This window comes from Crocodylus siamensis, chromosome 13, assembly GCF_052110815.1.
Source record: "Crocodylus siamensis isolate JL-2025a chromosome 13, ASM5211081v1, whole genome shotgun sequence".
In the NCBI taxonomy this organism is placed as follows: domain Eukaryota; kingdom Metazoa; phylum Chordata; order Crocodylia; family Crocodylidae; genus Crocodylus; species Crocodylus siamensis.
Window position 1 is genome coordinate 12,458,439 of NC_143407.1, and position 26,654 is coordinate 12,485,092.

Below are 26,654 nucleotides of genomic sequence, written 5' to 3' on the forward strand. Positions count from 1 at the left end.
AGCTGGGAAATGGGCTCAAGCTTTTCTCCTGGGGATTAATAATGTAATGTTAGCACAGTGATTTGATGCTGTAAAACACTGTGTAAATGCCAAGTTTTATTTGTACAATAGAGAGGGAGCTTTCATTCCAGTTAGACTATATAATTCATTACAAGCTGATGTGTCTGAAATTCCTTTCTTCTGCTGCAGGCTGCTTGGGCTTCATGTTTCTATTTAAGCATCTCTGCCAAAATTTTAGATTGAGGTGTTTAAATTTTAGTTGCCTAGGTCTATATTCTTAAATAAGAACCCGAAGCTATTCACCACTCCTTATCTAGATGCTCACATGAAGTATTCAAGTGCCTCACAGATAATAGCAATCTTTGTCTCACAGGCTGCATCCAGATAAGCACGGCTGTGTGGTATGTGGTGCCACAGACCACACATTCAGCTGTTCTCCATGCTGCAAGGAGCAATGTACAGGGGAGTGTTGACCCCTGGATATCCAGGGGGTCATTGAAACCTGCACAAAAACAGCGGTGCATGCAGGGCATTGCATGCTGCTCAGAATCGGAGCCTGGCTGGCCAAAGCCATGCTCCGGCTGCCGACAAGGCTCCGAGCAGCAAGATTGCTGCTGCAGCAGCCCCAGGAGGCCCCCAGGGCCCCCTTCCCTACCCCACCCAGTGTAACTTGCCACACACCAGAGGGCACGTGACATAGGTGTTCCCTGGGGACAGTTAGCTGCAGCACAAGGTGTGCTGAATGTAGTTGTAACCAGGGAATCAAATGTCCACTCTCATGTCGATGTGGCCACAGTGTCTCTGTGATACAGTTCAGATGTATTCCAGTTTTACAGCTGGGGAGGAGTGACTCCGAAAGACTAAGGTTCAAGTTTTCAGAAGAGCTTACCATGGGTACACGATTGTGTGCTGTGCACTTTCAGAAATCTAGCTAAGGTGCATCAACCTTGCATTATTTTGCACGATTACAATTTTGATGGTTGTACTCTCTGATGTTGAGTTGGCAGTGGTATGTCACACACCAGCCGCACAAAGCAATCGGCGCTTACTTGTTCGGTAAGGTGGGTTTACGACTGCTTTCTATTGCTAGGGCAGAGCAAAGAAGCTGAAGTATGTATCTTTGACTTGCCCTGTCTCCTATTTTCCAGATCCCCTACCTATTATGTTCCTTTGTGTAAACGTAAAAGCATACGTGCTCTACACACAATTCCTTTCTTCCTTTTTTTCATTCTCTTGAGTTGAACTGATGCAAAGAGTAGCTTTGAACAAGAAGTATTTAGGATGAATGGTAATGTCTGGTGTTACTTTTCATAACCAAAAGTTCATTTGATAGCCATGGTTGGTGTGTAAAAATCCTCTACTTTAGAAAAACTGACAGAAAATTGCTTTACTTAAAAAATACTACCCTCTTCATTTTCTACAATAGGGCTAAGGCTATTAAAGCCCTACAACTTTTTCTTTTCAGTGATATTGAAGCCAGAAACTACCTTTAAAATATAGACTCTCAGATAATTCTAAACCTAATTTTCCTTTCGCTGTGTGTTACTGCCAAGTTTCTTCATTTCTCTAGTTTTGGCCAGTGAATATATGCTAGTAAATTTTGCTTTCTCTTTAGTATCTTTAGTATTCCTTTCCTATGTTCCCACGCTTGAGAAAAGGAACCATTTGTGTTGAGCTTAATAGTTGTAAATGTTTCAGTTTTGCTGCCAAATTTGCCATGAGAACTTTTTTTTTTTTAACTACATCTGCTTTTGTTTTGGGAGGAATTATATTGGAAGGAATTATGATGGTGATTTTTATCACAGCCATCAGTATTTGTGTTGTATGTAAAACTGGTTGTCACTTATGGAAAAAACAATGATGATTTAATATCTGTAGTTACAAAGAGCACCTCAAGAAGGTAACAGATGATGAATGCTTTGTGTAGTTGCAGTATATTTTATTTTAAAAACAAACTAGTTTAGAGGACAGCTGCATTCAGTGTGTGCTTATCTGTGCTGGCCAACAAAACACATGTATGTGTATACACGTTGGTGCGTGAATTTTAATTTGACACTTTTTGAAGGAAAAGTAGAATGAAGTAAATTACATCGTTTTTAAAAACCTGTTCATTTAGGGCAAAGACCTAGTCCATGAAGCTATATCCATTAAGTGACATACTGGGCCTGATCTTCGGCTCATGTAAATCAGCAAAGTTGCCTTGATTTCAGTAGCTGAAGACGTGTGTTTGTACCTGGAAGCCTGCAAAAGAGAACATTTCTTGCTATTTTAGTTAGTCTAATAAAAGATATCAGATTTACCTAAAAAAAACCCAAACCCCTTGTCTGCCTATGTCCTTAGACCAACACAGCTACAACCAGCACCAGTGGAACTACAGTGATTCACACCAGCAGATTCATCCAATGTGTGGTGTGTATCCTACTATATACTCTTATGGGAGACAGCTAAGGAAGATATCACTGGGTCACTGTAAAAACAATGTAATTTGTATGTCTGAAATACCAGGCATGATTGTATCATTTTAGTTGATAGCATTACATTTTTTTTAAAGGAGAAACTCTAATAAACTAAACAAAAGTCAGCATTTAACAAATACAATCATTTTGGGAACTGACCATGACTGAGCCTGTAAAAATAGTTATTCGGAATACTATATTTAGCATTTATTGCATGTGAGGCTCTTCAAAGTACTTTATAAACATGAATCAAAGTGCTAAGAGCTTGATTTTTAAAGGTGCTCAGCTACTGACGTCAACTGGACTTGTGAGAACTCTGCACCCCTGAGAGTGCAGCCCTATGTAATCTTGAGACTGTTTTCAAAATGGATAATTATGTCAGAGTTTGCTTAAATTATTCCAAGACTTAGTGGAATGAAAGCTTTTAAGGCCATGCTTTGGAGAGGAAATAAGATCTGCAGAAAGTCAGTATTCCAAACTGACCTATGACATGGTGCAGAATGATTTTAATCTCAGATTTGTGCAGCTCCATTGCTGGTATGCACTGAAATAATCATGAATAGGAGGCAGGTTTTATGCATCTGATTGCTATAAAAAATATCATCTGCATTTATCACAGACTAAAAGCTTTGTGACTGATTTTCACCTACTAAAGGCAGAGGGAGCCAGATTACGTCAGTGAGAGGGAGAAAGTGAGACTGACACAGAGCAGCAGAGAAGGATCCTAGTGACCTGGTTCTAATTCTGCTGTTTGGTAGCTAAGTTTCAACTACAAAGGCATCTTGTGAGCAGCAGCTGTTTCTACAAAGCTGGGGAGAAGGGGAGCCGGGAAGAAGCAATTATACCAGCAAGTCACACACAGGTGAGTTCACAGCATCTTTTGCAAACGCAGATTAACGGTGGATCATTGCATGCTGAAAGTATATTTACTCTGACTCCTTACCTTCACTAAACTGAAAAAGATAATCTATGAGCAGTAGTAACCTCTGCTAACCTCTTGTTTATATAAAGAGGGAAAATACATGGACCTTTCAGAAAACCACTAAATCCATGGGAGCACTGCACGTGAGCCTAAGATACAGTGGCAGGTAAATAGGATTTAGTTTTTCTACCTGGTTTTATTATATTTATTTATATATAATATTATAGGGGTGTGTGTGTATCTAGCTGTCTCCCTGTCTAAAATTTATAACTGTATAATTATGGAGTGATTGCTGGATAATGTTCTGGTTTCAGGCAAGAGCTACTTTGTTCCTGCAGTAGAGTGTTGATTTAAAAACAGACTTTGCTGGGAAATACAACCTGTGTAAGTGAAACTTGAATTCCCAGAGACTAGATTTCTCTGGCACTTCTCTGCCCATATCAGATACAGTACTGGCCCCAAGTAGCTTAGGCTAAGGTCAATCAAGACACCCCTCGGAAGATGTTGAAAATAACATTCAACCCTGAATGGAGGGAAGATAAGTATTTTGTTGTGGATTAGGTGGATTTTGGAATGATTTTTTCAGCATTTATTTCAGTGACAGACACTTAGCACAGTGGAGTGGAAATTGTTATAAATTGTTCAGGACCGGGCAGTATTGCATACGTTGCTGTTGAGAGAGATATCTGGGTGGGATTGTTCTAATAGTCTAGTCTAGTTCATTTAATATGAATGGCAGCATTTCAATAACCACATGTGTGACTGGCAGGAGTTTAGAAAGTGGTCAGGATACTTTATTGTGTTGTCATTAATTTTAGTAAGAGCAGAATAACATCTGACGGAGAACAATTACTATATGTGGCCATATGGGAGTGGCACTACCAGGCATACTTTTTATACCCGTTAAGGCACCAAATATCATTTTCTTTAGTATATAAGGAAAGAGTGAGAAAAGGGGAGGGTAGCTTTGGCAACATGTCAGGGGTTAGTTAATGGCCTTGGTAAGGAGCCCTCATTAAGCTCCCGTTTGTTTATATATTTTTTCCCTGAATGGAAAAATGTAATGCAATCCAATGCCCATCAATCCAGCCCCCCCCAGCACAGGAGTGGTTAGGGACTGGAAGTCAGTCACAAGGGCAGCAATCACAGGGGTGAGGTATGAGTGTCACATTTATAACTGTCCATCTAAATCATGGATCAAGTTGACAAACCCCTCCAGTCAGTCATGGATGAAATTATTAATTCAGCTCTGTACAAGGAACTAAAAGGGATTCTGTGTGTCATGGGAAAGAGCTAATTTATGACTTGGGAGCTGTGTATTGCTACTCCCATGCATTAGGCCTGACTGATTCTGTTCTCTTGCTGAGCAATGCTTCACTACAAGCAGTCCCATTCCCTGAAGTGGGATTAATCATGGGGCTTTATAAGCAGTGATGCCAGAATCTGGCTGCTACTAGTAAAAGTGCCCAACTGACATCCATGGAGACTAAGGGTAATTTTTTTTTTAAATCTTGGTAACTCAAGGTGGGCCCTTCAGGTTTTCAGTGGGGTTGAGCACCAGCATCTTCCACTGAAGTCACTGGGAGACCCTGCTCATTAGCACTTCTGAAAATCATTCACTTTTATTTAAGTGTCTAACTACAGGCATCCAAGTTTGAAATTTTTGGCCTACCACCTTTTATCTACAAACCAAGTACAATGTAATACAGTCCTATATAATGTTGGGCAAGGTAAGCGTCTCTCAGCCCATCCAGGCCCATATGCTTTGGAAGCATATCTGTAGGTGAAACAAAATTCTTCCCTTATGGCCTATTTTACCCTCAACCTCTCCCATAAAATGGCCAGTAAAGTTGCTAATTTATGCCAAAGACACATGTCTAGAAAGAATGGGTCTGAGATTACCGCCTAGCTGTATACAGTTTACTAGGTTGGCCATGAGGATTTAATGACTTTCAGTTACTATCAACCTTTACTAAATTTGCGTTAGTGACACAGAAATCACAAGAATCCTACTCTGTTATTCACCCCTATGGCCATATAGTTCCAAAGAAGTGAACATGGTTTTTCAGCCCAGAGTGATAAAAGGTTCGGTATAACTATGTGAACATCCAGCAAATACTCATCCCATGTAGCCCCTAAAAATGTATTTCTTCCTTTCCTTTTTTTGTGCTCATTTTACTTATGAGGCTCCAGTTCTAGTATCTGGGTGGATTTTTGAAGGTAATCCAGGACATTTGGGTGTCCAGTGGATTGTTTATCCAAATCTGTTAGGTGGCTTTGCCAGTCACATCCTGAATATTTTGGACCAAAGTCTTCTCTGATGTAACTCTGACTTTCAGCATAGTTTCTCCAGGGATGAATATGGCCCTATCTATCACCAGAAAACCACAAACCAAATGAGTAGTCCAACACAGCCTTGTGAGAGACCAGGTCATGTGGAGCCTTGTAGACATGACAGCTCTTGGTTTGACATTGGTTCCTAGCAGCTCTTTTGGGCAATCTACTGCAAAGATCTGGAAGTGGTAATGAACACACTCATGAACCAGAATTGAGTTCAGCATGGGGCACTTGAAGGAGAAGAGAGCTAAAGAAAAAAATGAAGGTCCAGAAGATTCTTACCTCTAATTAAAATGAAGTTAAATTTAATCTTGGAATGATGCAGGAGATAAGACACTGCCCTGGGACAGTTGCTTTCCCTGATCCTTTTTCACTGACTGTTGCTTCAGTTGGGGGCATGTGCTCACTTTAAGAAATGCATCTCCTTTGCTGTTAAACTGGTGACCGCTGCTGAATGCATGAGATGCCATCCTGACATTTCGCAGCTTTTCAATGGCACGCTGGCAGATCAGCCGCTGTCACGGAAGGGTTAATAGGACTTTGTGGTGGGCAGGTGGAAGACAAGCTGTGAAATGAAAGAAGGTCAGCCTCTTGGAGGGGTTTGCTCTGTCAGATGGTTTCAAGTTATCCGCCTTTTTGCTTGGGATGTTTTGCCCCCAAAACAACTCTGGTAAAACCAGTACTGGAAGTAAGCCAGAACCCTATTAAGATTGTAATCTAGTGGAGCAAATGGAGTGCGAGTTCCTGGCACCCCTTATGACCAGTTGTGTGTCCAAAAAAAAAAAAAAAAGACCTCTTGGTAGCTGAAAGAGAAGCTATGATGTTTCCTAATGGGAATTTTGACTATATATCATCAGCAGGATACTTATTTGAGATCGAACTATTGGAAGGGAGAATGTGTAAAGGGAAACATTCATTACAATGAACAATGGACCAGTTTTTTCTGGTTATGCTGCTCATACTAAATAAGTGATTTCCCCACTGGTTAAGACAGCTGAACTCCAGTGCTGGGTGAAAGTCCATCAGGCAGGAAGGATGCAGCCAAGTTAAGGAAAGTTAGCTAAGTTCCATGACTTACATGAACCATCGTAGGCTCTGATAGGGCCTCAGGATTTATTCAAGGGCTACTAAAGCAGCAGATGACCAGATAAAGATAGGTAGACTGCCAATCACCAGTGAGATTTAATTCCAAGAGATGGTCCCAGGACAGTTACTGGGAGAACTGAGGGTTGGGAAGGGGCTAGAACAGAACCCTTGCTCCACATGTGCAACAGGATTGATTTTCCAGCTGCAGATAGAGGGGCCTGATGTTCGCTCATCTTGGTGCAACTCCTTTGAAATTACGTCTGCTTTACAGCACTGCAAATGCAGAATCAGGTGCATTGAGTGGAAACTAGGAGGATTTTGGTTTTAACATCTGTTTTGAATAATCTAGTTTTCACTTTAATTCCTCTTGTTTTCCTATAAATTAGAATGTTAAATACGACTGATGTGCAATATTCAGTTGGTCTTGTATAAGATATCTGCCAAAGAAATCCTTGCCTCTCAAAATGTTGTTACTAGACACAACTAATACTTGTTCTGCCTGTTTCACAGGAAGACTAGAAAAAGACTTCTTCCTGGAGACCATTTTCAAATCTTCCATTTTAATTTGTCTTTTAAAAGGGCTTGGTGCTGGGGTAGGTGGTTTCAGTTGCTAGCAGGACAGGCTTCTCTGACAAACAGTCTTGCCTCCAAATGCTAGAAGAAAGGTTATTCTTCATGATCTTTTGTCTTCATTTTCTCTGTTGTGAGTGCTGGGAGCAGAGGTGGATTTCTATCATGTGCTTTCCTTCACCTTTTCACTAAGAGCTCAGCTGAGACCCACCACACTGAACTTCCCCTAACAGGCCACCACAGAGTAACAGCAATCAGCTGGTAACAGCAATCAGTTCCTTCATACTGGGGCTGGCTTTGAGCGAGTTGCTTAGAGGTAAAAGGCTCTATGCATTACTAACCTTTTGAGTGAGCCACTCCCACTTTAGCATTTCATATGAGGAAGCAGAAGGGAAAATAAAATGAAAAAAAAAAACCCTTGCTGTCATCAAGAGGTGACAGTGATGGGACCCAGACTGAACTAGTTCGTGAGAAGGTGGCTGAGATTCCTGAACTACTCAAGGCACAAATAATTTGCAGAAAATAAAATGGTCCACTTTTCCCCCCTTCAAAATAAACCTGTCTTGCATTATAGTTGAAGCTTTCCCTAGTGGGTATGGACTCATATTTGGTGTTATTGAAATCAGCATAGTTTTGGCATTGGCTTCAATAGCAACAGGATATGTGCCAGCAAAGAGCCCAGAGTGTAGTCTGTTTTTGGTTTTAGAGGTGATGTTGCCCAAGAAGGAGACCAGCTCTGTTGGTTCAATTACCTTTTAACCCTGATTTATTTGTACTATAGCAGGGGTTGTCGACCAGGGGTATGCATACCCCTGGGGTACTTGGGAAGGCCCCAGGGGGCACATGGCAGTGGCACAGAGAAGCAGGAGAACTTCTGGTTTTGCCGGCAGCATGTGTTCCCTCCACCCCCCTGGCTCATCCATCAGCTGCTGGAGGACCCCTTCCCCCAGCCCCGCTCCTTGATCAGCCAGGGGACTCCCTGTTTCTTGACTGGCTGCTTGGGTACACCAATCAAGAAAGGTTGAAAACCCCTGTACTATAGAATAACTCAGAGTGTGGAAGGACCCTTTGTTGAATCCATAACTAACCTGAATCTCAAATTTCTTTGTTCCTGTAACAGGGGGCCATCCTAGGGCTGGTCAGTTGTTAGTCCATCTGCCTGTTTCTGGGCTAACCGTCCGCCTTCCTCACCTGCCACACCTTGATGCTAATAATTAAGATGCTACTCAGGTGGGAGGCTGCCCATTTACATGCACTGGTGATAAGGCCCTGGTGATTCGATCTCAAATGATAAGGGCAGATACACTAATCTGACCTCTCCTTATCATGTCTCATGCCTCACAGATGGCATCCCAGGCAGCCAAGTTCACCTGTAGCCTTTCTCCCTCTCAAGTTGTGGTCCCCCTCTGGGACCTTTGGCCGCCCTGGCCCTGCCTTCATCAGGCCAGTCAGACCCCATGCCCCTGGCTCTGGGTGTCCCTTAGCTGTGGGCCCCTGGCCCTTTTGACCACCCCTCTCCCACGTGGGTCCTAGTCCCAGCATTGATCAGTTCAAGGGTCCATCCAGTCAGGTCTGAGCAGCTTGCCTTCTCTTAACCCTTACAACTCTGCTGTATCAACTGAGCCTCAGCCCTCTCAATGTTCTCTCAGCTCTGGGCTCTCTCCAGCCGGGACTGTGTGTGGGCTGGGGTAATCAGGCACCCCTACCTGCCTTTCACTGGGGAGGCAACTGGCTTGGCATTTCTTGGGACTACCCCGCCATGAATAGCCCCACCAGACCATCCTGCCCCAGCAAGGTGCAGGTTTTGGTCATACCCAGGATCTGGGGTCTCCTTCTTCCCCATAGACCCAGGCCATAAGCTGTTCCTGAGCAGCAGCTCCGCCGGGTGATGTTATTCCAGCTGCCAGCAGCAGACTGCTGCCCCAGCCCTGAGAGCATGGCTCTAAAATGGAGGTTGCTCACCTCCTTCCTCCAATCCCTGGGGTTATGTGACTTCTTCATTAGGGCTGGCCTGCACCTGCTGGCTGCCCTGCTGCTTGCTTTCAGCCCTTAAAGTGGCAGGCACCACCAGTGCCCTGCCACAGTTCCCAAGAAAAAAAGCAGTCATTTTGCATTATTTTTACTAACCATTTTTCTTCTAATTGGAAGTGTGAGAAACCAGTGGATGTGTGTTCCTTTCTTAGAACCAAACTGCTGATATGACCTAAGAGACAGCGATGTACCTGTGTTTGTTTGTCCCATTATGACAGCTTGTTGATCTGTATGTGAATTTGTCCTTTTCTTGGCAACAAAGTTGTGGCCTGCTTTGCACTTCTGAGTTCAGGGATTTGACACTTGCCTGGAAAACTGTCCCCCCTGCTTTGGTTTCCTTGCAAAAGCCATTTGAGATCAGCTGCAGTGACCTGGGGAGACAGCATGCATAACTAGCTGCATGTAGCCTGCACATAGCACAGTACAGGGAGTGACTCACCATGGAGTCTGTGTAGGAATTTCCCTTGTGAGAGAGCTGAGTAGGGAGCAGACAAGAACCAGCCATTTCTTCCAGCACCCAGGAATATTGACAAGGAAACAGCTCAGGGGCATGACTTGTGGATTCAGATCTTTTAATATCAACCAGAAAGGAATTCAGATGATGGTGGTGAATAACAGAAAGCGCTTGGAGGTCTACGCTGGCATGAAACGGCCAGTTTCTTGGGAAACATGGTATTGACTCCAAGGAGGATCAACGCAGCCTCTCAAACTGCTAAGGTAATAGTGTGAATTCCATTATATAGCCTGTATCATAACTGAGATCTGTGAATAACGGGTATTTGCCAGTGTTTATCCCTCAACACTGATGTGAACATACATCCAAGTTGCCATAGGGCTGCATAGCACATAAGTGAGGAACAATGCTCTCAAACCATGTGAGAGCATTATTGAGAAGATGTTTAGGTTGCTTAAAGATTTATCCAGACCGATCTTATGGAGCTAACATCCATGGTAACACGTGAATGTATGCTACGTGTCATATGTAATGGTAAGTTGTAGCGTGCAACATTTAATTTCCTGGCAACAGTATTTCTTATGACACCTAGCAGGAATTTCAGTAGGGTTTTTATTAACAACACTCTTGTCTGATATCTCTGCTCTGCTACACTGTGACTGTTTTAAAGATTACTGTGCATGAACATATTTGTCTACCTTGGGATCCATTTTTAAGGATCCTACTAGCATTAGGAAAGCAGGCTGGCCAATTTTCATGTGGTTAATTCACACTTGTTTCACCAAAGTAACATAAGTTCGCGATGGTCTTCACAGTTTTTCTGGGGTTTAAAACAGATTTCTTTGCTCTGATTTGTTCATAAAATGCAGTTAAAGTATCACCCTCCTCTTGCTATGACAGAGCCCATGTTTTTCATGGGCTTCATACAATACCTATCTGTATTAAATATATTGTGGCTAGCATGAGCAGTCTGCTACATTATAGGCAGAAACAATGGTTTGGAAGAGGTGGGGACATGGGACATGTCTCACCAGCTTTTCCTCTATCCTTTGATTGTGATTGAAGAACTCCTGACTTCCCCTTCCTGTTGCATCCTAAACAGTTTTTACAAAACTGAGCCTCTAGGGTTGTTTGCTTTCTGTTCTGTGTATCTTATGGAGTTTTTCATGTCTTTCTTCCTAAAGAAATGGAGAAGAACAAGTTCTTACCAGAAACAAAAGGCATTCTCTCTACTGGTAAGAATTTCCTGCCTTCCAGGGCCAGGGTTCAGATGCATCAGACTTCTTTCCTGGAAAAGTAAAGTCTCATTCTATCAGAACAGTTCATGGTTAGATTTTGGGGGCTAAGAACAGGAAAACAGCTTGGCAGTTTGTTAGCAGGTTTTTTGGGCTCCCCTTGTTCTTCATGGCCTACAAATTGAGGTAAAAAATGGTATCTGATGCTAATTAAATTATTGTACCAGCTGCTTCACTAGAAACTATTCTTGCTGTATTTGCATGCGAATGCTAATGGATTTGGAGCCCTCTGTCCAGCTGTGGGTATTCCCATGTCTGCTGACCCATGCATGCAGTCTCTTTTGCCTGTGCTTGTACTGCTGGATAGGTATCCTCTCTCTACATATCTTTTCTGTTTTATTTATTCATCTGTGCTGATGGCGTTGTAATATTTTGACCATGTGCCAACTTCAGTTGCCAGGGGCTGCAGCCCAAGCGAGCTGCAATATTGCAAGCCATGAGCCCCCCAGGCTGCTACTATACACTGCTGCCTACTGCTTCATTGCACATGCAGGCCCCCCCTCTCTTTCTCTTCCATTGCTTTATGGTGCTTGGGTGACCACCCCACCCCTCCAGCATAAGTGCAAGTGGGCAGCCTTCCTCCCTCAGCTCACCTGCTGCAGGTACCCCCACAGCACCATGCTGTGGGCACCCTTTGCACCACAGGCTGCACTGCAGGGTCCCCTGGGGTAGGATCAGAAAGCAGAAGCCAGTGAGGAAGCCTGGAGAAATAGGGGGATTGTGGCTAGCTGGGAGCTCAGGGGCCACAGGTTATGCTGCTGACACCCCACCTGTTGTTGCCCCATTTGCAACCTCCCCTTTTTGGGTAGTTGCCTGATAGCACCAGATGCATCTGGATGCCATGGCTTCCTGGGTCCTTATCAGCCTGAGTTTCGTTCTGGACATAAACATGGACACTGTGCTCGTGGCCTTGGTTGGTTGATGAGTTTTGCCTTGAGTTTGACAGGGGAGATTGTGGCCTGCTGCTCTGACTCAGTCTTTTAACAGCCTTTGATGCAGTTGACCATGAGGTGCTGATAAAGTGCTTACATAGCCTGGTGTGTATTTGTGAGACAGCTGTAAATCGATTCCTCTCTTTTTTTGAGCAGGGAGGTCCCAGAGGGTCGTGATGAGCAAGTGATCATCATCTACTTGGGACTTTTTCTGCGGGGTCCCCAAGGGGCTTCATCTTATCCCCTCTCCTGCTGAATGTGTATGAGGCTACTGGGTGAGATTTTGTAGAGCTCTCTCTATCCACCTCTACCTCTTCTGCTCTTCTGACCCTGGCCCTGCAGTCTCAGTCCTTTCCAAGTGTCTGCCTACAGTTGGGGACTGGATGTAGGTGAAGCAAGACAAGACAAGTCATTGTGGTGGGCAGACACAGGGTGGGGGCGGGGGAGGACAGGACTGGGACACTTTTCCTTGATGGGGTTCAACCTCCCTTTATCACTCAGGTTCATAGTCTTGGAGTGACCCTTGATCTTTTGCCGCATCTGGATCTCCAGGTGGCAGCCAGGGCTAGGTGTGCCTTGTACCAACTTCATCTGGTGAGGAGCCTGCAGGCCTTTCTTTCAGACTCTTAGCTGACCATCATTATCCATGCCTTTGTATTCTCAAAGCTAGACTACTGCCATACACTCTACACATGGCTGCCCTAGAAAACTGGAAGCTGCAGCTGGTACACCCAACTCTAGTCATCCAGCATCTGCACTGACTCTCTGCAGCTTTCCAGACACACTTCAGTGTTCTAGTTTTGACCTTTAAGGCCCTAAGCAGCCTGGGCCCTACATATCTAAGGGACCACTTTCTTCTGTATGCCCAACTGCAATCCTGAGAGTCAGCCACGAGCGACCTCCAGCAAGTACCATTAGTATGCCAAGTCTTCTTGGCAAAAATGTGTCAGAGAGAGGTCATTCTTAGTAGTAACTCCTCAACTCTTTAACTCCTTCCTTTTGAGGCTCACAAGAGCTTGAGCCTGGACATTTTTTGGAAGCAATGTAGGATCTTTCTATTTGAGCAGGCTTTTAATAACTAAGACTAGGTTGATGTTGTTTAGTGGGTGTCTGCTTTGTTTTGTTTTATTTTGCTATTTTGTCTTATTTGTTCTAGTTGCCTTTTAAAGTTATTCTATTTCACTTACTATAAGTGACCCTGGGCCTTTGTTGGGAAGGACAGCATATATATCCCAAATAAATACAGGATAGCTTTGTGCTATACTATCAAAACATCAGACATACTTACCTTTGTTACTTAAGTATTCCATATTATCCTCTGAACTCTAGGATTCCCATATGTTTAGTTAATTCAGTTAGTTGATTAATGACCTAAATGAGGGCATCCAGTCATAATACAATTTTGAGCAATCTGTTTTTTAGGCCATTCTTTTGTGTGCTATTTTAAAAAAGCAATTTAATTGGTTTTATCTTTAAAATAGTTCTTGATATTAATTAAGGCCTGATCCTGCTTTCTCATTAGTCAGTGGCATTTTCATTATTAATTTTGATGGAATGGAGCTGGGACTCTAAGCTGGGTAGAATTAAGGGCAGGGCATGAGTACTTGCAAATCCAGTGCTAGTGAACACATTGCATGCCAGGTTTATGCTATGTAGTCACTCTGTTCCAGATCCAGGCTCCATGAACATTGACAGAGCATGAAGATTATAAACTTGGCAATGTCAGATTACCACCAATGTTAAATTTTGGCTGAAACAAGTCATTGTAAGAGGCCTTGTTTCCATCATTCAGCTGATGGAATGATTACCAAACCGAAGCTACTGGTGGGAGGTGGTTATGGAGAGATGGCCCATTCCTCATACTTGTCCTTCAGTGAAATGGATTGCTTTTTCGTGGCAAATATGTACCTTCTTCTCTCTAGAAGATTTAAGGGCCTTCCTGTATTTTAGCCCAAGTTGCTCAGTGGTTAGGGTACTCATCCAGGAATTGAGAGACACAGGTTTTAAGGTCTCCTCTTGTAAAAGGGCTTTGAAACCTACAGTGGCGTAACTAGGGGTGTGTGACGGGCACCAGTTGACAGGAAGGGGGGTAAAAACAAGTGCTTTTGCTGCTGTGGCATGATTGCGATAGCAGCAGCAATGGCAACTGGAAGCAGCCTGGCTGCATTATTACGCTACTGAAACGTGCATCTTTCCTGCTTGCCAGCAGGGTGCTTGAACCACTAGGACTCGGCCTAGGCATGATTTAGTTCAGCTCTCTTCCTGAAGCTGATCCCCTGCACTTTGCATTTAATATCCTTAGGATAAAGTGGCTGGAAAGCAGTGGGGAAGTTCCTGCGCCACTGGCAGCAGGGGCCAAAGCTAGAATGCAGGGCCTGTTACCTCCCAGGGTAGCAGCCACCTCATTGAGCCACACACCTTTGTGTTTTTCTCCCAGCCCCATGTATTTTCCTCTCTTGGTTGCTCAGGAGTCGCTTTCAAGAGAAGTGCTGGAGAGGATGGGGAGGATGCAGGAGGAGGTGGATGGGGTGCAGCTATACCCCATCCTTCTTCAGCTGTGTGATGCATGCGTAGTGAGCCCTCTGAGCTCACCTTGCTGGCTCCAGCTGGATCCACAGCTTTTGCACAGCAATGGAGCCTAGGGGGTGAATGCTGCTGCCTGTTTCTCCCTTTTCTCCTTCTCCCAGATTCAGTGGAAGGCGGGCAAAGGGGTGGGAAGAAACAGCAGTGATATCCCTCCCTTCAGTTCTGGTACTAGGCAAAGTGGTGGCTCCAGCAGGAGCCCATGTCAACAAGCTGGTGAGCCCAGAGACCTCACTGTCCACATGCCGCACAGTTGACGAGGTGTGACCCACAGCCCCTTGCCTCCCTTCCTGGACCCACTCATGAGAGAGGACATTGGGTAAAGCTTGAGTGCTGTGCTGTGCTGTGCTGTTCTGGGATGCAGGAGAGATGCAGGTTCAGCCCTGCTCTAGGTGATGGTGGTCCAGATCCCGGGCCTTCTATTTCCCGGGTGAGTGCTCCAGCAACAAGGCTATTGGGGTAAAACATGGCAGTTACCTTCTCCAGACTATTTGGCTAAAACATGGTGTCTAACACCCACTGGATTTTCACCCAGCTACAATGTCAGGACTTCAGCTCACCCAGGTACATGCGCACTGACCAACAGAACTGCTTGTATATCCACGCGGCACATGGAATATGATCCCAAACTGTACTAAAACCAGTACATTCGCTGTTGGGTAAATGCCATTTGTCATGTAAAGTGAAATAGGATCCTGTGCCTGGCATCAAAATATACCTTACCCTGAAGGGATGCGAATCCATAATATCCCACTTTCCAGAAGAGTGTCCTAACTACCAAGCTATGGGCTAGGCTGAGTAGGGCCTCCCTCCTTTCTTGTTGAAGCTGGCCCAAAGGGAAGTTTTAAGTGCCAGTCATGGGCTTTGAAGGAGAGGAAGTGAATGAGGGAACAAACAGCAGAAACAGCCTTTTTCAGGGTAACTTGGTATTGTCTTTTCTCGATTTGGCTAAAATCGGATGTGCAAAATCATGACTAGTAAAATAGCCGGCCAACTTCAGCTTTTAAGAGGTATAAAAAAATGTTCTGATTGAACCCATTTCCATCCAGGGGTTTGGTGAATTAGTGTTTTATACAAATCCATTTGCCAATCCCTAACTGAATGTGCAATTATGGCTAAATCGTATAGAGCTGGGTTTATGCAAACTGAAATTTGGAGGGATCCTATCAAAATTTATCAACCTTTTAAACTTTTAAAAGTGCCCATTGTTTCTTATGACTATGTGCAGATGCTACTAAATGCATTGTAGTCTACTTTCTCTCTCTGTACTTCAGTAATGCTATTATGACTGAACACTTCTCACATATCACTGAATTTATCCTTACAAAACTCTTGTAAGACAGTAAAGTACTATGCCAGCTTATATATGGGGAATTGCTGCACAGAGAAATGTGTTTCCTCAGGTCACATAAGGAGTCAATACCAAGGCTTAGTTAAAGCTAAATACAACATTTAGCTGTTTGTGCCTATGAATAAGTACTTCTTTGTCTTCTGCCTAGGATCTTGTTAGCCAGCTGCTACTTGTCATGGATTGCTGCCGATTTATCCCTCTTTTTAGTACAGGAATCTCCTCAACATGTTACCATATTTAACCCCAAATGGGGGAAATGTAAGTGAACAGTGCTTGAGAATGCTAGAGGGAGTCTTTGGAAACAAGGAAGGAGGTAATTCAGCTGAAAGATGCAATGGCGAGGGGGCAGCAGGAATGGGACATGTCAAATTTGTAAATTTGCTTGAATAAAATAGTTTATTCCTGCTAGCTGACTGGTTATATCAGTCATACCTTGCTGATAGTTCATAACTCATAATGAAGGGAGCAGTGATGAAGGAAATGGAAAATGATGTATGGATGTGAAACTTTGAAGAATAGGTGGCAGACATGTTCATGAAGGTAGCCTTTTTTCTCCACAAAGTTGGGGATGGGTACATTAATTTAGATAAACCAAGCAAAATTTAAGTAGCATTAGGTTCTTCCAGAGCTTCTGTGAAGGTCAGACACTCTTTCCTCAAGTAACGAAACTCTTCTTGGTTGCAGGTGAATTCACTGAGCTGCACTATTGAGCTTCAGCTGCCAATAGAAGGACAATGGCAAGCCACAGGCCAGGTGAGCAATAGCAAACACACAGGAACTCGCACAGGAACTGAGCCTCACTTACCCTCTTGTAGCTTGTGTTTCACATCTGATGTTGCCTCCACAGGGAACTATCTCCTGATGTGATAATGGCATGGACCAGGGACTTTGTCTAACAGGTTTTGTTCATCTCTGCTACTATCCTTTCTTAGTTTCAAAGCACCAGCTGTCTTGCATTTTGAATGCTGAACAGTCATTCTCTAGAACTGGCTATGTCTACAAATTTAAAGTCCAGAGAATGTTAGATACAACTGGTTTGTCTGTGAGGAGATACAGACAAATTTTGACTTCTTAGGCCGTGTGTAGATGAAACCGCTTTAATGGTGTCAGTGTTTGCATGCACTGGTGGCATATTGCGCAGTAACTCCAGTTGCTGTAGCAAAAAAGCATCCGGGAATGTCTCCTTGCTAAAAAGGAGGCTTACACCCAATGGAAAGAAGGGGTCACCACCAGGGAGGACTATTCTGTAGTTGCTCGGGGATGTAGGGGGGTAGTTAGGAAGGCCAAGGCAGAGATGGAACTGGGACTAGCTTCCCAGATTAAGGACAATAAGAAGTCCTTTTTTAAATACATAGGGAGTAAAAAGAAAGTCCCGGGTAATGTGGGGCCCTTGCAGGACGCGTTGGGAAATTTGGTTGTCACACCAGACAGCAAAGCTAACATGTTTAATGATTTCTTTGCCTCCGTCTTCCTAAGTAGGGACCAGAACAGCCACCTCCCTGCTGGGCCCCCCTCAGGCCCCGGGGAAGGCACACCTGGGCCACAGGTTAGCAAGGATTTAGTTAGGGAGCTTCTGGAGGGGTTGGACGTATTCAAGTCAGCCAGTCCGGATGATCTCCGCCCTAGAGTTCTAAAGGAACTGGCCGAGGTCATTGCAAGTCCCCTGGCACGGCTTTACGAGCCCTCGTGGTGCTCTGGTGAGGTACCGGAGGACTGGAAGAGGGCCAACGTGGTTCCCATCTTCAAAAAAGGCAGGAAGGAGGACCCGGGAAACTACAGGCCGGTTTGTCTTACCTCAATCCTAGGCAAGCTGTTTGAGAAAATTATGCTGGCACACATCCAGGAGGGGCCAGCAGGAGACTGCGTACTTAGGGGCAACCAACACGGGTTCATCAGTGGCAGGTCCTGTCAGACCAACCTGGTGGCCTTTTACGATCAGATCACCAGATCATTAGATGCAGGGGTAGCAGTTGATATAGTCTTCCTGGACTTCCGGAAGGCTTTTGACACTGTCTCTCACCCCGTTCTCATTAAGAAACTGGGAGGCTGTGGTGTAGACACCCACACAGTCAAATGGGTCACCAACTGGCTGGAGGGCCACACCCAGAGGGTGGTGGTGGATGGGTCCTTCTCAACCTGAGAGGACGTGGGCAGTGGGGTTCCGCAGGGCTCGGTCCTCGGGCCCGCACTGTTCAACATCTTCATCGGTGATTTGGACGAGGGGGTAAAAAGCACCCTGTTCAAATTTGCTGATGACACTAAGATGTGGGGGGACGTGGGCACACTGGAAGGATGCAACAGGCTACAATCAGACGTAGACAGTTACAAGGGTGGGCGGATGAGAATAGGATGGGTTTCAACACAGACAAGTGCAAGGTGATGCACCTGGGGAGGAACAACCGGCACTATACCTACAGGTTGGGGAACTCCCCTCTTGTCAGCACGGAGGCGGAAAAGGATCTTGGGGTCATCATTGACTCCAAGATGAACATGGGCTGGCAGTGTGGGGAGGCAGTTAGGAAGGCCAGCCGCACCTTGTCATGCATCCACAGATGCATCTCGAGCAGGTCCAAAGAGGTGATCCTCCCCCTCTATGCGGCACTGGTCAGGCCGCAGCTGGAGTACTGCGTCCAGTTCTGGGCGCCATACTTCAAGAGGGATGTCGACAGCATGGAGAGGGTCCAGAGGAGGCCACTCGTATGATCAGGGGACAACAGGGCAGGCCCTATGAGGAGAGGCTACGGGACCTGAACCTGTTCAGCCTCCACAAGAGAAGGCTGAGGGGGGATCTTGTGGCCTGTTATAAACTAGTCAGGGGGGATCAGCAGGCATTGGGGGAGTCACTGTTCCCCCGAGCACTGCCAGGAGTGACCAGGAATAACAGTCACAAGCTGGCAGAGGGTAGGTTTAGGTTAGCTATCAGGAGGTGCTACTTCACGGTCAGGGCGGCTAGGGTCTGGAACCAACTTCCGAGAGAAGTGGTGCAGGCTCCTACCCTGGGGGTCTTTAAGAGGAGGTTAGATGAACATCTTGCTGGCGTCGTTTGACCCCAGTATTCTTTCCTGCCATGGCAGGGGGTCGGACTAGATGATCTGCTCAGGTCCCTTCCGACCCTAGAAACTATGAAACCTATGAAATTCAGTGGTGTAATATGCCTGAAATGACTTGGGGTGCAGCAAACTAAAACTCCTCTGAGGAGTTTGCTGCCCTACATCTGTGGAACGAAGCATTGGGCTTTGTGCAGCTATGGGGCTCTACAGGAAGCCTGTACAGGCAGCCTGGCAGCAGCCTGGGAAGGCAGGCTCCGTCCAAGAAAAAAAAATCTTTTTTTTTTTTTCTTTCCTTGAGCCTGCCTGCTGGCCTGAGCTGTCCAGGGGCCTGGTGCTTCCCTCTGCGGCTGCAGTGCCTCCTGGGACTGCCTGAGCCAGGTACCTGTGAACGGTGCTGCCTGGGAGGTGGGGATGCTGCTGCCATGGAGAGAAGCACCACTCCCCCTGCAGCCCAGGGACCACTCTGCCCACCAGCAGCTTGCCCTCTCCTCCACGCTGCTGGAGAGGCAGGTAAGTGGGTGTGTGCATGACATGGGGGTTTAAAGGGCCCTAAATTGAAATGGTGTATTTAAAAACCAACCTCTTTAATTTGGGGCGCCTGTTTCATCTACACATGCCCTTACAAGGTACCTGGCCCCTAGATTTACAGTGGATCAAAACAATATTGAGGATTTCAATGTCTCTAACTTTGGGAAAATCTGAATCTACGTCTGATCTTTGTTGCTCCAGCTTCTGTAATGATGCATTTGTATCAGGGTAGTGCCTAGAGGACCTGGGGCTGAGAGTAGAAACCATTAGGGCTGGATGCGGCACGCAGTCATACTAAGAGTAGAAATAAAATATAATAAAGTTACAGTGAGAAAAAAATGGCAGGAATTTATCCTCTGCTAACTGATCTGTGGTAATTTTGGGCACTGACAGATGTGCAGCTCCTTGGTCTAACTCATAGTGCTTCACAGAAAGTGCCATAAGTTAGACAGAGTCTTCTGACCCAACAGATGTTGACTGTTGGACTAGGAGGGTGGGTGACTAACCTTCATTTTGGAGTCGATCTAGTGAAAGAGGTCGTGCGTCTACAGCCTGTCTCCCTTAGCCCTGCCCCCAGCTCAGGAGGCTTCAATATACTTGTCTCACTCTCCAGCGCCATCTGAGCAAACTCCAGACCAAGCTCTCTTGCTCCATTTCCCCCCTCCCATTCTGAAGACAGCACTGGGGATGGGGTCATGCTGCTTCAATCCAGCCTTGCTCCCAGTGTGCACTAACAGACATTAATGAAGGCACTCTGCTTTGGAGCTCCTTCATCTAAACCTGAGGGTTCATTTGTTGTGTGATTGGGCACTTTAAAAAGCGCTCTGCTGCTGTGCACTTCTGTCAGTGCACAGTTGCAGAGCAGTTTCAGTGGCCAGTTGCACAACAGAATGTCATCTGTCAGTACCTGGTGTCTGTTTTTATCCTAGAGCAGGGGTGGCCAACCTGCGGCTCCAGAGCCATATGCAGCTCTTCAGAAGTTAATATGCGTCTCTTTGAATCTTTGCACAAGCACATGGTGACCAGCTTCCATAGCTGTTACACCACATTGTGTGCTTGTGCAAAGATTCAAAGAGATGCATATTAACTTCTGAAGAGCCTCAGGTTGGCCACCCCTGTCCTAAGGTAAGTAGAAGTTAAAGCAGGGCACTTTACCTCCTAAAAAAATGGAATTAAACTTCTGCAGTGTAGCTTTCACTAGCTGCTGCGTGGGAGCAAGCACACAAATGGTTACTGCAGAGTAGCTGACATGGGGTAGAAGTATGGAGAAACTATAAGCATGGAGAAACTATATAATACCAAAGGCTGTTACTTCTTTTCCTCCTTTTCCCTGCAACCTCTGCATGGAGGGAGGGGGAGATGCAGAGAGGTGGCAGTGGTATAATCCCACCCCCTTTGATTCCTGCTCCACCCAGAGTTTAAAATAAACTGTCCAACAGCTGCAATGGTATTTCTATTCAGGCAGCACTGAGGAAGTCAATTGATTTCATGGCTCGTTATAATCTACCTGATTTTTGGTGATGACTCTTCACTCCGGAGGTGGTAAAAAAAAAACCAAAACAACAAACCTCTCTCCTTTTTAAGGGTCCACTAATGAAGCTATTCTTTCTTCAGCAATTTTGTTGCCTGTTTGTTGTCCTGGTCTCTCTTTTCCTTTTCCACAGCCCTGCAGAGTGTTTTAGCTCTTTTCAAAATCCGAGCTTTACTTATTTACCTATAGAGTTCAGTCTTCAGTAGCAGCTACAGCTTCAGCTTTTGGCTGGGCAGCCAAGACCTGTTTACAGTTCAGCTATGAAAGAGTTAAAAACTGCAGCTGTTGCCTGAGCCAAAAAAGGAGGGTGAATGAGCTGAAGATTAGGCTCTGTCCTCATACAACCATAACTGGAAAAATCTTTTTTTTCTTCATTCTGCCTTCCCCCCCCCTAAAAAAGGTGCATGTCTTACTTGGGGCATTGTATGGTGCACAAGAAAACATGGGTATCTGGTGCATAAATCTTATTGGTTTGTACTCTGGCTAATTCATCACAGTGTAATTAGTCATTTCCAAATGTATACACATACTAAATCACAGTTGAGTTTGCTCCTGAAAATGTAGTCTACTGAAAAGGTACTGAAAAGGACCTATACCCTCCATAGCATCTCTCAAGCTAGCTGATGCTCATAAAATATTGGATACTCCTCAGCCTTTCTTGGTTCAGCAAGACATAGATAATAAGCCACTCTATTTTGCAGAATTATCTTCACTTTTGGGTGTGCAGAGCAGAAGTCTTTGACTGACTATTTTATTCCTTCATAGTCATAAAACTTTATGTAGTGTGCACTCAATTTTTCTAGTAAGATTTGTATGTTAAGTATGTAGTGGTGTAATCATACAATTCTCAGACAACAAGTTAGGGGGTATATAGCTTGCACTCAACATTTTTGTAATATATATATTTTCTTCATTATAAATATCAAAAAACATTTTACTGTGTTTTGATATGGCATGCAAAATACAGCTCACAGCAAGATGAAAATGGCTTACTGCTGATGATTAGTCCCTCACAATAATTAGTTACCATTAACCAATGCCCCTGGAGGGTAAATTAACCAATTTTACTGTATTTATAGATAAATATTTGAATTTAGATGCTTACTATTTTTGTTCTTTTCCTCTAGTGAAATCTGTTAAGAAATCTTCCATCCCTGGGGTGACCATCCAACAATTTGTTGATAATATTCCGACAGGATGTTGTACTCCTGACTTTGAGCGAAAGCCCATCACTCTGACATTACAGGAAGGTGAGATTCGTTTAAGAAATAGATAATTTCACAATGCTGGATTCTTGATCCCAGGTCTTGCCAACATGAGAAAGTGTCTATTTAAATATAGATTTAGTTGCATCAGTAAACATTCCTCATGTAGCTAGCTAAGGCATAATTTGCATTGGTGCAAATCAAGAGTAAGCCTACTGATGGTGTCACCCAGGTTTTATACCACTGTAGTGAGAATTTGGCTCATACTGTAGAAACAGAATCAGATGGACTCTGCAGCAGGTGGTTACGGTAAAATATTTTGCACACAGAAGATTCAACAACTTGAGATGGTTTGCTTTCATTGGTTTCCTTGTATGTTGAGCTAAAGTACTTTTAAAAAAACCCTAAGTATTCAGATTAAACCTTCATTAAAGCAGGGGTGATGGAAACCATTGATGCCTTCTTTTAGGACCGGGGTGAATCTGGGGAGCGGGGTGCAGGCTGTACCCCATCTTTGATTCCTGTCCCATCCAAAGTTCAAAACTTAACTGCCTGACAGTGGCAGCACCATTTCTATTCAGGTAGCAGTGAGGGAGTCACTTGATTTTATGGCTCATTATAATCTACCAGATTGGGCCCCTGGCGTATTCCATTTCCCAGCAGCCCCTGCCCTGGTTTCCATGGAGCAGTGGGCGGGGAGCTGCTTCAGGGCTGGGATCTTGCATGCGGGTAGCAGATCATGGCTCTGCCCCAGCTCTGGACCACACTGTGACCACTGCAGGATCCCAGCCCCATCCATGGAGCAGCTCCTGGTGCCCTGCCAGTGCTGCTGGGGCTGGTCTCCATGGAAACCCTGGCCCTGTGCTATCACTGGGGCTCCATGACAACTGGCTGCAGCGTCGCAGGCAGGGGTTGCTGGGAAATGGAGTCCAGCCGACAACCAGATCTGCCATTTTGCCCACCCCTGCTCTAAATTCTTCCTTCCACAAGTGTTAGTGGCCCTCTCTCTTTTTTTAGTGGTCTTGATGTTCAACTCATTAAGCTGTCTGTTCTACTGCAATTCTGCTGTCCTGTTAGCTGCTTCTCTTAATGTTGCTCCTATTTCACAGCCCTACAGATTGTTTTTAACTCTTTATGAAATCATTAATTCAGATGTGAAACCATTAACTCAAGGGGAACATCAAAGCAGATGTGGAAATAACTTTAAAACTTTGGATGCACTATCAACATGCTCAAGGAGGCTATTTTATGAATCTGAAAGAGATGAACATTTTAATTCTAATGGCAGCTGAGCTAAAGAAACAACATCTTTTGATTATTTTTTTCTAGTTTTGTTGGGTTTTTTTATACCTAATGGATGATATAGCTAATTAGTTTGTATTCTAATAAAGTTATATTTGGTCTTGCTTTGATCTTAAGATGAATAATATGGCCCTAGTCCCTTGCATATTAGTAAAGCCTCTAGTTTCTTTTTACTTGGATAAAAATGTGTGTTGTGTTATACATGATGATGCACCACACCATCTGCACCCCCTTTCAAAATCTTAGATCTGCTTGTATTCAGGGATATGCTAAGCCTTGTCAGTGAATGAGGGCAAGTCAGACAAAAAGAGTGGTGTGAACCAAGGCACTGTGCTTGAGAACTGCTGATGTAATGTATATAATAAGCCTTACATAATATATAAATATTACATACTCATTTTATAATAAATTAGTTAGCTATAATTTTATAATAATACATTTTCAAACAACTATACTCCTTTAAAAATCTGAGCCATTACTAACATGGAAACAATTTAGGTTGGACTTGAACTGAAAACCTAGATTATCTCCATTCTGCACCACAAATGCTGGGATGGAAGAAACCCAGATATGAGTATAAATGCACAGGTTGAAGCCTAAATGCATTTTCTTCCTAGATGGATGTGAAATAAAACATAGGCAAGAGACCTTATTCATTAGTGACTGAATTTAAGAGTTACCCTTCAAGTCAGTTCTTTTGAAAACCAGCGAGGTCACCTATTGCTTGTTCCTCTTTTTCTTCACCTCCTGCCTCCTTCCCTAACTCATTTCTTGCCTCTCTTCAAAGGTAAAAATGCCATTTTCAGGGCTGCAGTCAAGGGTGTACCTGTACCTGAGGTGATATGGAAACGGAACAAAGGAGAAATGGATAATCCTGACAAATACCAAACATCCTTCAATGCCGTTACAAATGAGTTCATTCTTCAGGTAAAGGTCAACTGTTGCAGAAAACTAAGCCCAGCTTAACAGACAAGTGAGAAGGGAGCAACCCAGGCTAGGGAAGCTGTGGGTCCGGGCATTGACAGTCAGACATTCATGTGGGGTACCCATAACGAGTGGTGCAGCTCAAGATGGAAGACCATCAGCAGATCTGTGTAAGGACCCCAGAACTATAAAAGGAACAAAACTATGGGGTATTAGAGGCTATTTGGGGGTCAAATTGCAGGTATCCCATTCTAAACTTTGCAACCACCCTTGTCCCTGGGAACACAGTTGTTTCGGTGGGTCGTAAGCTGTGGTGATATGGAGCAATTCAAGAGCAAAGAAAAGTTTAAGGTTGTCTTGGGAGCAAAAAGATTAGGGTGTTACTTTTAAAGTTACTTCACGAGAGGAACAACTGGAGATGAGAGACTCCATTTTCATCACTTCAAGTTGCTGCCACCTTTTTCTGTCTTCCCCTTTATCAGATAAATAAACTCACAGCAGCGGATGCTGATTTGTACCGCTGCTCTGTTGTGAATGAATATGGGGAAGCCTTCTGTGTTGTTGGCCTCAGGATCATACAAGGTAGGATTGGAGGGTCCTGTGTGAAAACCCAAGTGGGTCTTTCATGCCTTTTGGGGGGTAGTTCCTGAAAACATTGCCCAGGTATATAATACCAAAGGCTTTTAACCACTATGGTGACTGTTACCTAATTTCTTTTCTTTTCCTTTTTTTTTAAAACATCTCTCTGTTCTATCTCTTCTCCCAACTCATCAGCTGGTTTTAAGAAAAAAACGAGACCGGTCCCCACTGAGACTCAGGAGAGTAAGTATGGAAGTTACTGCTCGTATTATTTTTTTCTGAATCGCATCAGCACCTCGGTCTGCCTCCTGAATATTATCCTTTTTGGTTGCAAGGAATCAAACCCTGTTAGAGGTTATAATGTGTGGAGTTATGCTTGCTGTCCCCAGGTTGCAGAGCAGAAAGAAAGCTTTTGGTTGTTCCATGCTTCTGGGCTTCGCTGGTTGCCACGTAGGGCCAGGAAGGAATTTTTTTCCTCTCTTGTTGCTACAGGTATAAGGGGTTTTTTTCCACCTTCCTTGGAAGCTCTTGGTGTTGACTGAAGCCAAGGTTGGGGTGCACCAACGCTCGTGCTGGGACTAAAACCTGGAGGGTCTTGGTGCTTTGCTCAGGGTCAGACTGATCACCACATTTGGGATGAGAGAGGATTTTTACCTCATGGTCAAGGGATAGCCCTCTTTTTTGGATCTCCTGAATGCATTTTAATAACCTTTGCAGTGGCGGGGCACTGACAGCCCTTGTCCTCCTGCTTTACCTGTAGCAGGTTAAGGTGCTCTTGCTGTTTTGGGGCAGTATGCCTTGTAGAGGTGTGACAAGGTTGATTGTGTAGTTTTAGGAATAGGTCAGACAAGGGTTTGTATTAGATGGTTTGGATAGGGATTATTGAGCAAGGGGTTGGACTAGATGGCCTCCTGAGGTTCCTTCCAGCCCTACTTTCCTATATTTCTCTGGTTTGATGAAAGCTTGCAAGGGAAGAATAACATTTAGGCAAGAGCCAAGTGACAGACTTTTGCTTACTTTAATCCTTCTGCCTACTTGCTGTGCATCTGCGGGTAAACAATATTTTGTTTTGAAGAAGCTGTTTTTTAAATGCTTTAATCAGTTGTTGGTTACAGGCCCCAGAAGAAGAGGACTTACATGTGCAAAACACATTGGGCCTGTTGTGTTTAAATGGCTGGAAAATAGTGGAGCTGCCACTCAGAAATCCAGTCCTCAAGTGAGGGACAGTGAGATTTCACCCTTGAGAGAGAGAGGATAATCAAACCTGTCCTCTGCAGGATGTTCTTTAAAGGCACTAAAAGAAATATAAAGTTCACCTTAACCTTAACTGTAAGTTTTTAGCCAGTTTTTCAAAACTGCCGTAAGTTGTTTGAGGTTGAACACGTCAAAATCGAGGCATTCCACTCGGTGTGTATTTTGTATGAGGTTTGCCTTAGTTTTTTTCTAAAGGGTTTTTTTCTTTTAGCTCTAGGTTATGCTGTGTTGAGTGACTCCATTTTTTAACCTGACATTTCTTTT

General features: G+C 44.4%; 1 protein-coding gene across 5 annotated transcripts in view; it reads left to right on the forward strand.

Moving 5' to 3' along the window:
• Positions 1 to 2,865: 2,865 nt before the first annotated feature.
• The window catches only part of IGFN1 (immunoglobulin like and fibronectin type III domain containing 1), a 63,537-nt gene continuing 39,748 nt past the window's right edge, over positions 2,866 to 26,654 (forward strand). The window contains exons 1-8 of one of the 5 annotated variants that reach the window (XM_090026316.1): positions 9,917 to 10,119; positions 11,041 to 11,091; positions 12,240 to 12,358; positions 16,702 to 16,770; positions 22,254 to 22,376; positions 24,421 to 24,560; positions 25,040 to 25,139; positions 25,332 to 25,379. In XM_090026316.1, coding sequence (XP_089882442.1) covers positions 16,752 to 16,770; positions 22,254 to 22,376; positions 24,421 to 24,560; positions 25,040 to 25,139; positions 25,332 to 25,379 — 430 coding nt within the window. In that variant the 5' untranslated portion in view covers positions 9,917 to 10,119; positions 11,041 to 11,091; positions 12,240 to 12,358; positions 16,702 to 16,751. Of the gene's footprint in view, positions 3,319 to 3,467; positions 3,545 to 9,531; positions 10,120 to 11,040; positions 11,092 to 12,239; positions 12,359 to 16,701; positions 16,771 to 22,253; positions 22,377 to 24,420; positions 24,561 to 25,039; positions 25,140 to 25,331; positions 25,380 to 26,654 lie in introns of those variants that run through there. The other 4 variants (XM_090026317.1, XR_016439017.1, XM_090026314.1 and 1 more) reach the window with 4 other exon arrangements.